Source organism: Branchiostoma floridae, chromosome 8 (genome assembly GCF_000003815.2).
Source record: "Branchiostoma floridae strain S238N-H82 chromosome 8, Bfl_VNyyK, whole genome shotgun sequence".
NCBI lineage: Eukaryota > Metazoa > Chordata > Leptocardii > Amphioxiformes > Branchiostomatidae > Branchiostoma > Branchiostoma floridae.
The window spans coordinates 15039919-15052414 of record NC_049986.1 but is presented as its reverse complement, the minus strand read 5'-3'; the positions used below and the strand labels follow the sequence as shown (position 1 = coordinate 15052414).

The 12496-nt window shown below is 43.6% G+C and overlaps 2 protein-coding genes across 2 annotated transcripts; both read left to right on the top strand.

Moving 5' to 3' along the window:
- The first annotated feature begins 243 nt into the window (after positions 1–243).
- On the top strand, positions 244–7764 carry LOC118421273 (cystine/glutamate transporter-like). The gene is made up of 10 exons (XM_035828494.1): positions 244–986; positions 2916–3041; positions 3306–3405; positions 3790–3834; positions 4128–4251; positions 4718–4821; positions 5124–5220; positions 5874–6023; positions 6412–6583; positions 7076–7764. Exons 1-10 carry the CDS (start codon positions 491–493, stop codon positions 7240–7242), a joined length of 1581 nt encoding a protein of 526 aa, XP_035684387.1. The 5' UTR covers positions 244–490; the 3' UTR covers positions 7243–7764.
- Positions 7765–8222: 458 nt separating this feature from the next.
- Positions 8223–12496, top strand: LOC118421804 (solute carrier family 28 member 3-like). Its single transcript, XM_035829305.1, has 6 exons — positions 8223–8417; positions 8639–8756; positions 9109–10275; positions 11034–11550; positions 11859–12000; positions 12212–12496. Exons 4-6 carry the CDS (start codon positions 11105–11107, stop codon positions 12494–12496), a joined length of 873 nt encoding a protein of 290 aa, XP_035685198.1. The 5' UTR covers positions 8223–8417; positions 8639–8756; positions 9109–10275; positions 11034–11104.

Genomic DNA, 12496 nt, shown 5'->3' with positions numbered 1-12496 from the left:
CACACACAAACACAAACACACAAACACAGCACTGTGAAACATAGAAAATGACACAAAACGCCGTGCAAAATAAGTCTGACGCACACATCTGCTTGGAGATTATATAACAGATACATGTATGTGGTATTTACAAAAGTGCTCATAGGCTGTCACGGTTCAGCACACCTGTTCAAGGCAGTGTGACGTCAGCGCAACCCGCAGGACTAGTTTTTCTGTGCCCCCAGGTGTTACAGCCAGTGCAGCCAGGGACAAGCTACTGTGAGAAGGCGTCCTTAAGTGTCCTTGTCTGAAAACGTCAAGAAACCAAGGTAGGACAAGGACTCAAGCCCGGTCCCTCCTTTTCCCAACACTGCAGTATCCGTCTTCTGTCACAGAGTCTAGCAAAGACACGGCGAAATCTGTCTCCAGTCTTTTGTCCTACCCGAAGGGTATTTTGGTGACTTGGGGTGAGATTTTGGAACGTTGACAAGCGCAGCTCTCTGCACCAGCTATGCTGTCGGTCGGCGCACGTCGGAAGCACCGTCTGCCCGTGAAGGGGACGGGAGTCAACCGGCAGTTCGTTGAGCTCGAGAAGCCCGTCGCCTTGAGGCGCAACATCGGGGTCTTCAAAGCCATGAACATCGTGGTCGGCTGCACCATCGGCGGCGGTATCTTCATATCCCCCAAGGGTATCCTCATCAACTCTGGGTCTGTCGGCATGGCCATGATTGTGTGGAGTATCTGCGGCGTGATCACCATGCTGGGGGCGCTGAGTTACATCGAGCTCGGCACCACCTTACAGAGGTGCGGCGGCGACTACGCCTACATAAAGGAAGCGTTCGGACCGATCCTTGCCTTCCTGCGACTGTGGACACAGATGATCATCATCCGGCCTGGAGTGATAGCCGTCCTCTCTAGAACAGCCGCTACCTACTGCGTCAAACCGTTCTTCGAGTACTGCGACCCGCCGGCATTACCGGTCAATCTGCTGGCTGCAGCCATTATAGGTAGGTATGGGTGGTGGTAGTTTCATACTATGCGACTATGTGCAACTGAAGGTAAAGATGATCAATCATCAAAGGAGATGATTTAGACAATCCAATCCAAACCACGCAAATTTTCATTTATATATTTGCTGCAAATGATACATTATTGACACGGAAATGCTGCTTATAGGTTTTTAAGACCCATACATCTGATTATACGACGTAAGAGAGAGTAAGAAAGGAACGCACACACACAAACACACACACACAAATATACACACCTTCTCACCCAAACACATACACACACAAACATGAATACAAGTAAAAGCAATACATCATTGGTATGTGTGAAATGTGCATATACTAATTATAACGTTAGCTGTCGGAATTTAAAAACAAAGCCAGAGTTACAGGACAATAGGAAACCCGACGCCTACCTCATTGAGGCAAAACCCCAGGTAGGTCAACATAACATGGTGTAATACTTAACTAAGATTGGCATGACTATACATAGCTAAGCTATGAAAACAGTGTACAAGATTAGCACACCAAGGTAGCAATTAAGGCCAAGAAAGCGGACATTGGGCCAAAAATTCCAACGTAGAAACAACAACATTCTGTACATGTAAGCATCATGTAATCTATAAGCCATTCAAATTCCATACATACAAAGGTTACAAAACAAAGGAATATAGTTGATAATATATACCCTAAAGCAAGGATATCATATAGGAATATAACGTCCTTGACTAATTAAGCATGTCCGAATCCCCGCTTGCACATTACTGACGGGGACTGCAGTATAGCTATCAGACTGTCCTCCCGGACGTTTTGGATGACACCCCTTCGAGCACATCGAAGATCCCCTGGGCCACATTGTTTCTGACATTACAGGGTACATTCTTGGTGATCCTCCCCCTATCACCGAGTGTGTTTAACTTGGTAATGGCATGTTTGAGAGAGTGCACAGCATAGAAGCCGTGAGCACCCTTGGTGACCCTTTTTATCTACCTGACCGCAACAACGCCCTCAGCCCGAGGCTAGAACTACCTTGGCACTATCTGCACGCCATTAGTGACACAAAGACTCAGATACAATGAAGATATCCACCAAGTGTTCTTTTTGGTCTTTGGTTGAAACAGGTTTGATTTACGACCACATAGTAGTAAATCACATACACAGACAACAGATGGCAACGCTATGTACCCAGCGACATGTAGACTTGTTTACGCCAATTATACAATTATAGGTTGAGAGTCAGCATTGAATGATAGGTTGGAGGTCATTAGTGGAGAAAGGGGCCTATGTTTATACCACTCGTGGGGATTTCTTTCACACTGTTGGAATCACTCGTGATGTTTTCAGAATGTGTTTTGTGTTAAAGTACCAATAATTAAGTGCTAATTCCTGAGTAATCGCGTGTCTAATTGAGTTGTGATTTGCTACTTATATGTAATAGGCTTCTAGGAACTCGCCAGCAGTCTTTGTTTACGAAATAACAGCAATTAAAATCACCCCCTGTGCATCATCTACGTCAATCCTAGCGGTGGCAGGGAACAGACCTCCATCATCCCAAATATACACATGTATATATTTGCTAAACAATGAAAACGATGGATAACAAGGTCTTATATTCACAACAATGATATATAAAATACGACTGCCAGGTACGTTTTGGTGACCGTCTGTCACGTTCCTCAGGGTAATACTTACCGGTTATACCCAACACTGCAGCTAGGTGTCGCTGTTGACAATGCGGTCCTAAACCTAGAATGATAAAGAGTAATCTCCAAGCAGATCCTATGATGTCATAAGATAGTATCAAAGCTGACCAGGGAGTATAGCCGGCTAAGGGAGTCAAACGGGAAGTTTGATACTATACATTACGCAACGTGGATCTGGTTGGAGATTAGATAAAGAGACTAATTCCGCCGGACCGTCCCTCCTCAGTTCTCCTGACGTTTGTGAACTGTTTCCGGCTGAGCTGGGCCACCAAAGTGCAGGACTTCTGCGCCGTGGGCAAAGTGGCGGGACTGTTCCTGATTATCTTTGCAGGGATACTTGAAATTTGGTTCGGTGAGTAAAGATGTATACGATAGTGACATAGAAGTGTGATCATAAATGTTTTGGGTTTGACACTTGTGGAATAATTCTCCAATGTTTAGTATTAAAAACTACGGATACCAGCACTGAATGTTCCCACAGGTTTCAGCTGGTTATGTACTTATCATGGAAACGTACATTAAAGAGGAATCCACATTAAAAGATAATAAAAAAACTCCAGTCACTATCCAAGGTTTGATAAACGATATCATAGTACCATCTTTAACATCTTCTCAGGAAACGGCAAGCTAGAGTACTTCACGTTCGATGGTCCAGCGCTGGATCCAGGCAAACTCTCGCAGGCGTTCTATAGCGGGATGTTCGCCTATGCAGGATGGTAAGGGACTTATTCATCTCAGTCATTTCCCACTGCCTTGTTTTATTATCTTCTTTTGTTTGTTTGTTTATTTGTTTGTGTCTGTCTGTCTGTCTGTGGGCAGCATAACTCGATAAGTTGTCATGGCATTTAGTATGTGGGTTGTCGTCGGAAAAACTAAGTTCGATGATAGGCACCCTAATGGCTTTGTATGGTACTGCAGCGGAACATCCGGGTTTGATATGTTGTGCTCTGAAAATGCTATAGTCGTGCTTATCAGTAGATAGCTCTTGCATGACCAGCGGTGAACAGTTAAGTATAAAAAGTTTAAGCCTTTCATAAAGGAACATATCAAGAGCTACGTTCCATATCATGAATCATGATATATTTTACCTTTGCCTCCAGGTTTTACCTCAACACCGTTACAGAGGAGATCCATAGGCCGGAGAAGTGAGTTCTCACACATCTACCGCATAATTTACTAATTTGCCTGCCAAGGAAATGATTACATGCAGAGTTTGCTGATTTGCGTACGCGTATACATAATATATTGTTTTGTTAGCGGTGTTACGCTAAGCAAAACGTATAGAATTGAAGCTTGGCTAACTTACAATCTTCCTGAACTGTAATACTTTCTTATGAATTGGCTCATATTGTATCTGACAGTGTTTTTGTGTCATAGAGTTTCTTCTTCTGTTTCCTTTTCTCCTTCTATTTTTCATCCTCTTCCTTTCGGTCCCCAGGACGATGCCACGTGCCATGATTGTGGGAGAAGTAGTCATAATTGCCATGTATCTGCTGACCATCTTCGCCTATCACATCGTCATGTCAGCACATGACGTCATCGAGTCGTCTGCAGTGGCTGTGGTATGTTTTTTTTTATCTTTCATACAGTCGAGACTGTAACGTATCGCTGGAGCAGATTATACCAAAGACTTCGACTAGACAGCAGTGAGGTTAAGAGAATGCTTCATAACAAAATGTCAGTGAGATGAAGGTTTCTAGATCATTCACGTAAAAAAATTGTATTTTGAGTACGCCTTAGTGCTTTCCGGTGGGGCAAATACCCGTGTAATAGTGATGTCACAGAAAGGCCTTCTAGCCATACTAGCTGAAGGATGAGTTCTTTATGTGACGTTATTAATTTGTACAGCCGAAGAGTACTGAGTAGATAATCGAGATAAACATTGATATTTTCAAAACAGTCTAAACTTTTACATGAGTGGTAGATGAGGAAATTTCGTCTCACTTGCACACACAACAATGTCTTAGAATGCATAAAAATGTATCATGTTGTAGTCTTGATATCTTCTCTTGAATTTGACCGTTACAGACCTTTGCGAAAAGCGCCATGGGTTCCCTGGGCTGGACGGTTCCCATCGCCGTGCTGATCTCCTGTGTCGGGGTCGCGAACGGGATCTTCCTGGCTACATCACGGTAAGGCTGGGGACACCCTAGTTGGTATGCTAAGAATAGAAGTATTGGTTAAACAGTATTTGTTTGTATGACTCTGGTCTGTCCCACACGTCTTTATGCAGCGGTGTGTGTGCGTGTGTTTGTGTGTGTCAGTGCCTGTGTCTGTGTGTGTGTGTGTTTCTCTCTCTCTCTCTCTCTCTGTGTTTGTGGTGTGTGTGTGTGTGTGTGTGTGTGTGTGTGTGTGTGTGTGTGTGTGTGTGTGTGTGTGTGTGTGTGTTTTCCGTTATTCTATGACTTATTCAGCTAAACCTGTCCTGCCATAGAGTGATGTACGCAGGCGCACGAGACGGCACCCTGCCCACCATCCTGAAGACGCTTCACGTGACCAAGTGTACACCAATGCCTGCTATCCTTCTACTGGTCAGTTATGGTGGTCAATTTATCAACTTCTCAGTGTCGTGGGCATGCGGTTAACACAATGAGCCAATGTAACAAAGCAATCTTGCCACTGCAGGCTGTGACTGCTGCGTATTTGTCGGCTGCGATTGTTGCATAATATCCGTAATCACACAAATCCAATTTCGGTCACTAACCGGTCGCCGTCTAGTGAACAGGCCTTTAATATTGATATCTGTTGTATGTCTGACTATCTCAATATTCATTCCATGTCTCTGGGCACCTTGGTCGTTATTTACGCGCCTTGACATGTTAGTGATGTGTTGTAAGTCTATCCCAGTGTCCTATCTCCATCGACATATTGGTCGTAAATGACATGATAGCGAAGCGTATGGCGTGTTAGTAATATTTTATGTATCTATTTCATTATACCGTCTCTCTGAGTATGTTGTCGTGCGTGACATGTCAGTGACGTGTTAATGACGTGTGGTGTGCCCATCCCAGTGTCCTATCTCCCGGGGTACCGTACGGGTGTTTAGTGACTTGTTATTGACGCGTCATGACGTGTGCGTCACATGTTGTATACATGTGTCTATATGCCAGTGTTCTATCTGCCCGGGTACGGTGTTTAAAACATCTATAAGACTTGTTATTGACGTGTTGTTTGTCTATCCCAGTGTCCTATCTCCCTGGGTATGCTAGCGATAAAGGATGTATCCCAGCTGATCACGTTCCTGAGCTCCGTGCGGTGGTTGTTTATCGGGATGTCAACCCTCGCCATCCCCTGGCTCCGGTACAAGCAGCCCCACCGACACAGGCCCATACGGGTAGGTATCTTTTTAACGCAATTTTCCCGCCACATGTTCAGTATCAAGAAATGATTGAGAAGCAAGATCGGCCGCAACGGTTAACCTCCTACATACTACAAAAAACACAACGGTTAATTCTAGAATTGTGGCATATTTGCATGGCATTAAAAAGACAGGATATTTACTGAACTGGAGAAGAAATACTCTTAACATTGCTTTTAGTAAAGGCACGGATAGATTTCTTGCTGAACAGCTTTGTAGGAAAGTCCCATTGTTGATGAAATAAGTTGAAATGATTTCAGCACCATGGACAGCGGCTGCCTACCTCCAGCCACGTTGCCATGTAAAGTTATGTAAACTTTCTGGAAATCATCGTGACTGAATCGTTAAATCTATATTTCCACAGTACCCTGTGTGGATCCCTGTCGTGTTCGCCACCTGCTGCGCTGCCATGGTTACCATGTCTGGCTACTCTTCGCCCGTTGCCATGGCAACGGGCCTCGGTATCACTGCCACGGGACTTCCGGTCTACTGGCTGGTGCGCGTCAAGAAACCCGCATGGCTACAGAACTGTATAGGTAAGGTGGGGCTTTGCTTCATGCCGCTCGTAGGTTGTTTGTATGCTTGAATTCGAAGTTCGCTTTCTAAAAGGACTCCATCAGCAGCAGCGCCACCAGCGTGGTGTCTAAGGAACATAGTGTCCATGAAATCGTAGCGCTCACTAAAAGACTTGCTATAAAGACTATTGCATTGTGAAACAAACGTAATTACAAAAAGGCAACGTTAGTTACAAATAAGGCTATGCAAATAAGACCTGTTATAATCATTTCATATTATCACAAATATGATAGGGTTTGATGTGTACATAGAAAAGTTTGCCCATCTTTGGCTTAGCCTGCAGACCATGTATATCGTATAGAATTCACGAAGTTATCGAAAATAAGAAACGCCTCAGATGATACTAACAGCAACGGAAAGCAGACTATCTCTGATAATTGCAAAAACACATTATTTTTCACCATTGATAAACTGCTATTAAACCAAAATTCCCACCCTGTATTTCCTGACAGATAAGATGACGGTGAAACTCCAGCTCCTGCTGCAGTGTCTAGAGGAGCAGTTCGATGATGAGGACGCCAACAAAACCGAGATGGCGAAGGCTATCGACCACTCCCTCATCCCTAAGGAAAAACGGCGATACAAGAAGGGACAAAAGTACGCTACGACGGCGCTGTGAGGAACTCGCTGGTGATAAGATTGGATTTTCCTCCTAATGGATATTGAAAGTAAATGAAAGTGAACCATTATTTAGATATTGCGGGATGGTCGCGTCTTAGCTTGGTTATTCACATTTACAGCTTTGTATATCTTAATCTATTTATGCAAATAATTATAACGTTATAAGTGTTGATATAATTGTTTCGTTTTCCATGCTTAAACTTCATGCAATAGGCTGTACTTCAAATTCGTGTAATAGGTTATCCCATTGTTTTATACATATGGTAACGTTATAATAATATTATAAGTGAGATTTGCAGACGTAAACCGTGCTAGTGAACCAAAACTTTCTGTTAGAATAGGACCACATAGGAGCTATATTATTATTACTTAGCTGAACAAGTTGTAAATGTTACCAACGTAAATGTAGACGCTGATACAGTTTTAACATCGTGATATTTTCAAAATCGCAACGTTTCACTACAGAAATAAAGTCCTTTCTTAGTTGTGGTGAAGCTTTTGCATTGTTCACTCATTATTTTTGCGAACAAATGTTGAGAAATACTAGCCTGGGTACCATCCGGATAGTAGTTCGCTCCTATGTTCGCTTCTGCTATCCATGCTGGAAACACAGAGAAGCGACTGTATATAGTGTATAATGAATGTCAGAGCTAGAAGCGACTGTATATAGTATATAATGAACGCCGGAGCGAACTACTTTCCGGATGGTACCCAGGCTAGAGAAATACTGTTAGTCACTTAGATCGCAGGCTTGCTGGTGGCTGGACAATGTGAACCAGGTTTGCTGAGGTACAGTAGATAATGAAACATGTTCACTACAGACGTTATACAGCTGTCCAACAACGACATCCTTGTGTGAGAAACACTTTATAATGTGGAAAACGAGCTTATATGTATCGGTATCACAGTTATGTGTTTACAGTATGATGTGTTGCTTACGGAACAGAACATCTCCTTAGTAACGGTCTATCGCACAAGAGCGTCATTCAAAGAACAGCCGCTCGACGGCGCTGTTCTATAGAACATGCCCGGCACGTCACAGAGCAAACGCGATCGTCCCAACCGCAACCGTCCCCGGGACGATCGCCCAAACAGAAGGTCAGAAAAAACAACAACAGAAAACATGGAAAAGGCAGAGAAAGTGATACAAGAGGAAGAGTTGTCGCTAGATAGGTTAGTACGTTTTTAACGTCTTAATACATAGATATGTTTGGAAGTCAGGTTGTTGTTATTCGTCTTACTCCCCCCGTTTTCGTTCTGTTCTAATGTGATGTAACGTTAACTTCAAGCCACTCACGATACTCTACTCTACGGTGACTCGTACACGGGTAGTGATGGCATCGTGACTGAGTGTGTATACGAGTAAACTGTAACCAACTGTCCCTCCTACATAGACCACTAGCACAGATGTCCCTGACAACACCCGACTCGTCACTCCTGGCTAGCTACAGCTTCCCCACTTCTCACGAGCTCCGCCGGATTGGGGAACAGATGAGACTACAGAAAATAAAGGTGCCTCTCCGCTATATTATCTAGCTTTGTGACTGTTAGAGGGATGAAAATACTGTGTTATATCTTATTACCCAAATATCCCTCGCCGTATGTAAACTTGTAAGGACGTTTGTATGAGACATAATTTGTATGACAAGACAATGTATTGCTTGACAAGGTGGGTGGAATGGGAGTTGTTAACATATCTTTATCAGTATTTTTTGCTTTTGATAAGTCAAGGACTTAATACATGAGGCATTACCTCCGTTTATCGTCCGTCCCTTGATCCTATCATGGTTTTGCCGTCCCTTGATCAATCTATAAGGGTAAGTTTATGGCTATCATTGTTTTATCTTTTGTTTCAACTTCTCAGGCACAGATGGTCCAAGCCGCCAGTATCCCGAAGAGTAACGTGGTAGTGAAGGAGGACATCACAGAGTGGATGGCGCGGCTGTTGGACCTGCACGGTTTCAGCATAGAGAGGCTCAGCAACGGATCCTTCCGCGTCAGTTGGTGACGTAGGCAGATGAAGAACTCGAGGATAAGTGACGTCACCAGCCAAGCAGGACAGCACATTAAAGTGTGATCAAGGGCATAAAAAGCTCAATATCAGATAATGGTAGAATGATGAACAACAAAAGCATTCGGTTTAAAAGACCATATTTCTGTTTGTTTTCTGATTGTTCTTACTTAAGTTAATTCTCAGTAACCTTTTTTTCCGGTAAAATTGTCCAAGGGCATGATTTCAAAATTACATGGATCGAATATGACACAGTCAGCAATATCAGGTCTATTATTTTTACGATAGAACCAATATCTTTGATTAGAACACTGCTATATTCGGGCTATTTTCTAACCAGTCTTCGTGCGTATCTTAAAGCGTCTTTGGGAAGATACTGGTAAATATTCGACCCTGAACAAATATTATGACGTCTCTAATAAATGTGGTCTTATCATCTTTATAAAAGCAATAGTCGTGCAGTATTATTTATTCCTAAAGTACTTAACTTAGTATCAAATATACTGCAAATATTGAATATAGTTTCAAAGTTTAAAGAATTTTCGACCAACTTCTAGCGGATACGTATACCTGATGTGTTTGGTTAGTTGTATTCATACGGCCAACGAGATAAGCTTTTTTACGTGGCCAAAGTATGCGCACCCGGGCTGAAAACCATTTAAGGGCGAATTTTCATGGCTCCAAATAAACATTGTCTCGCTCGATGTCGGTACGCATAGCTAACCTTCACCCCATTTCAGAAGCTGGTGCGTCGTGCAGTTATAACGGCTGATCGACTCAGACTCAGACTGTCCTGAACCAGCTGACAAACCTGTCAGGCCTGGTGCTTATGTAGCTTTGTGGCAACCACACAGCGGCGGTCTGCGGTCCAAAGTCGTAACACGGTTGAAAGGTCAAATCACATTTGTTTGGGGAGGGCAGTGCCTCGGCAGCAAATGCAAGTCTGGAGAGCGAGGATTGTTGGTAAAGTTATCTACCGTACTAAAGGCACACTCAGGTTGACTCCAGGGGTTTGGACAGGTACGTTCACTTTGGGTCAACATAACAGACAAGGCTATAGCCACCATTGCTATCGCAGTGAGAACGACTAAACGCCCGAATGTCAACAAACGTGATCAAGTGGTCCTAATGGGGCTTGTTGGGGACTAAAAGGTAGGGAAAAGGTAGAAGTGTCGATTAATGTACGATTAACAAAGATTGCATATGCTTACCGATAAAACTACATTGATTTTAAAGGCCCATTAATTGTCACATATCAAACACAGCCAGTTACAGTCTGTGGATTTTTATAAGTATATACTAGCCTAGTAGGCTAGCTAGCAACACCCTCTGCGACATGCACATGTGTCGCCGCCTTGACCTTAAATGGTCTGAGCCGCATCGGGATCTACCGCTAGTTCAGGAGGGGGTCTAGTAACAGGTCGCATTCTATGCTATGCTATGGTATCATTTCACTTTGAGCAAGGCATTGATTCAAAACAATGCGATGCAGGAGATAGCTAGTTACATCGTGTACTCAGTAAATATTTGGGTTCTGGTTGAGAGGTACTAGGTCGCCCGGCCCGCACCGTGGCCCAATAAGGCCTACGTCACATTTCCAAACCGAGGCCCGACCGGGCAGCTTTTGGGAGCAAAAAGTATGATGTAAAGGGAATGTCTCTTCTTTTCGGCTTAGTTTCCATGCTTCCCCTTCCTTAACTCTTCTCTGCCATTATCACTCTTTAAAGAAATTACGCTTAACAACAAATACGGAAAAGGTTGTTGATATTTCATTGCAGGAGTATTAACTGTCTCGGCAAGTGAACAAGCACTTTTCGTTCTTCCGGACTGACGTCATCAAAACACAATCATGTCGATGAACCCACAGCCGGACGACACGCAGGTGGGAGTTGACGTCACAGAATTGTCGAACCTGACACCTGTAAAAGACGTTGACCTTGAAGAAACAGAAAAGGAAGTGACCAATGAAACGACGAAACCACCGCATGTGCACGGCAACGTAGTTACGAAAACTCTCTCAGATTGGAGCGCCGCATACAAAACCTTCTTATTCACTCACAAGAGAACGATCAAACGGGTTTTTGTAGCGCTGTTGATTCTCCTGTACGTGGCATTCCTGATCTCCGCTCTGGTGTTGAACTTCTGTCAGTCCTTCGCACTTCTGGTAATGACCTTGGTGGTGCTGGTTTACCTCATGTACGCGCATGCGCGGGACAGATGGGGCCCTAAAATCGCAGAGAACTATTTGAAGCCTTGTGTAAGGACAGTAAAACCGTCATGGAGATACATGAAATGGTAAGCTTTAATTTTGCTTGTTGAATCCTAGTAGTAATAGTCTCCAAAATTTGTACTTTATGGTCCGCGATTTGATTTTGAAGGCCAATGAAATATTCAATTTTACTTTCCAGTTTAGTAATAGAAACTTTGTGGATCCGGTCTTTTCCTGTGCGCCTTCAGTTCGTTAGAAAATTAGAAATTCTTTATCGGTATGCAGCAAATCATATCATGACCCTCAAGCATCAACACCATGTATCTTTTGGACTCTTTATCTGTCAAACCTGGCAACTTGCCGATATCTATTTTGTATATCTGATCGTCTGTAGGTTGGTGCTCTTGGGAGCTCTGCTATGTATCGGTCTGTTTCTGGGTTTAGAGACTGCCAAATATCCGGACCAGCTCGTCTCCATAGGAGGCTACGTCACCATCCTCCTCATCTGTTTCCTGTGTTCCAAGCATCCTGGGCAGGTAAGGGCTGAACAAAACACCACAGGGATGATAATGATTATCTACTATCGGCTCTGCCACTGAGACGAGACGTCGCCAAAAGGAGGTGTCGGGGCTTCGTCAAGAAATGAAATATCATTGTTTCATGAATTTATGAACAAAGTTGTTATTTGACGGATACGATGTATTTTCTCATGGCGTTTAATGGTGGAATTTATCTTTGCAACCTCAGGTGAGATGGAGACCTGTGCTGTGGGGTCTCGCACTGCAGTTCTGTCTCGGTCTCTTCGTCCTGAGAACTTCTGTCGGGTTCGAGACCTTCAACTTTCTGGGTGAGAAGTTCGAAGGTTTCATCAAGTTTGCCGACGAAGGTTCGGCGTTCGTGTTCGGTGACCTTCCCGTGGTGACCAGTCCTTCTGGCAACCTGACTGACCTGACACTGACAAAGGCGTACTTGGTCCACAATGTTGCCTTCCAGGTGAGTTCAGTATATATCAATTATTACCCAAATCTATAA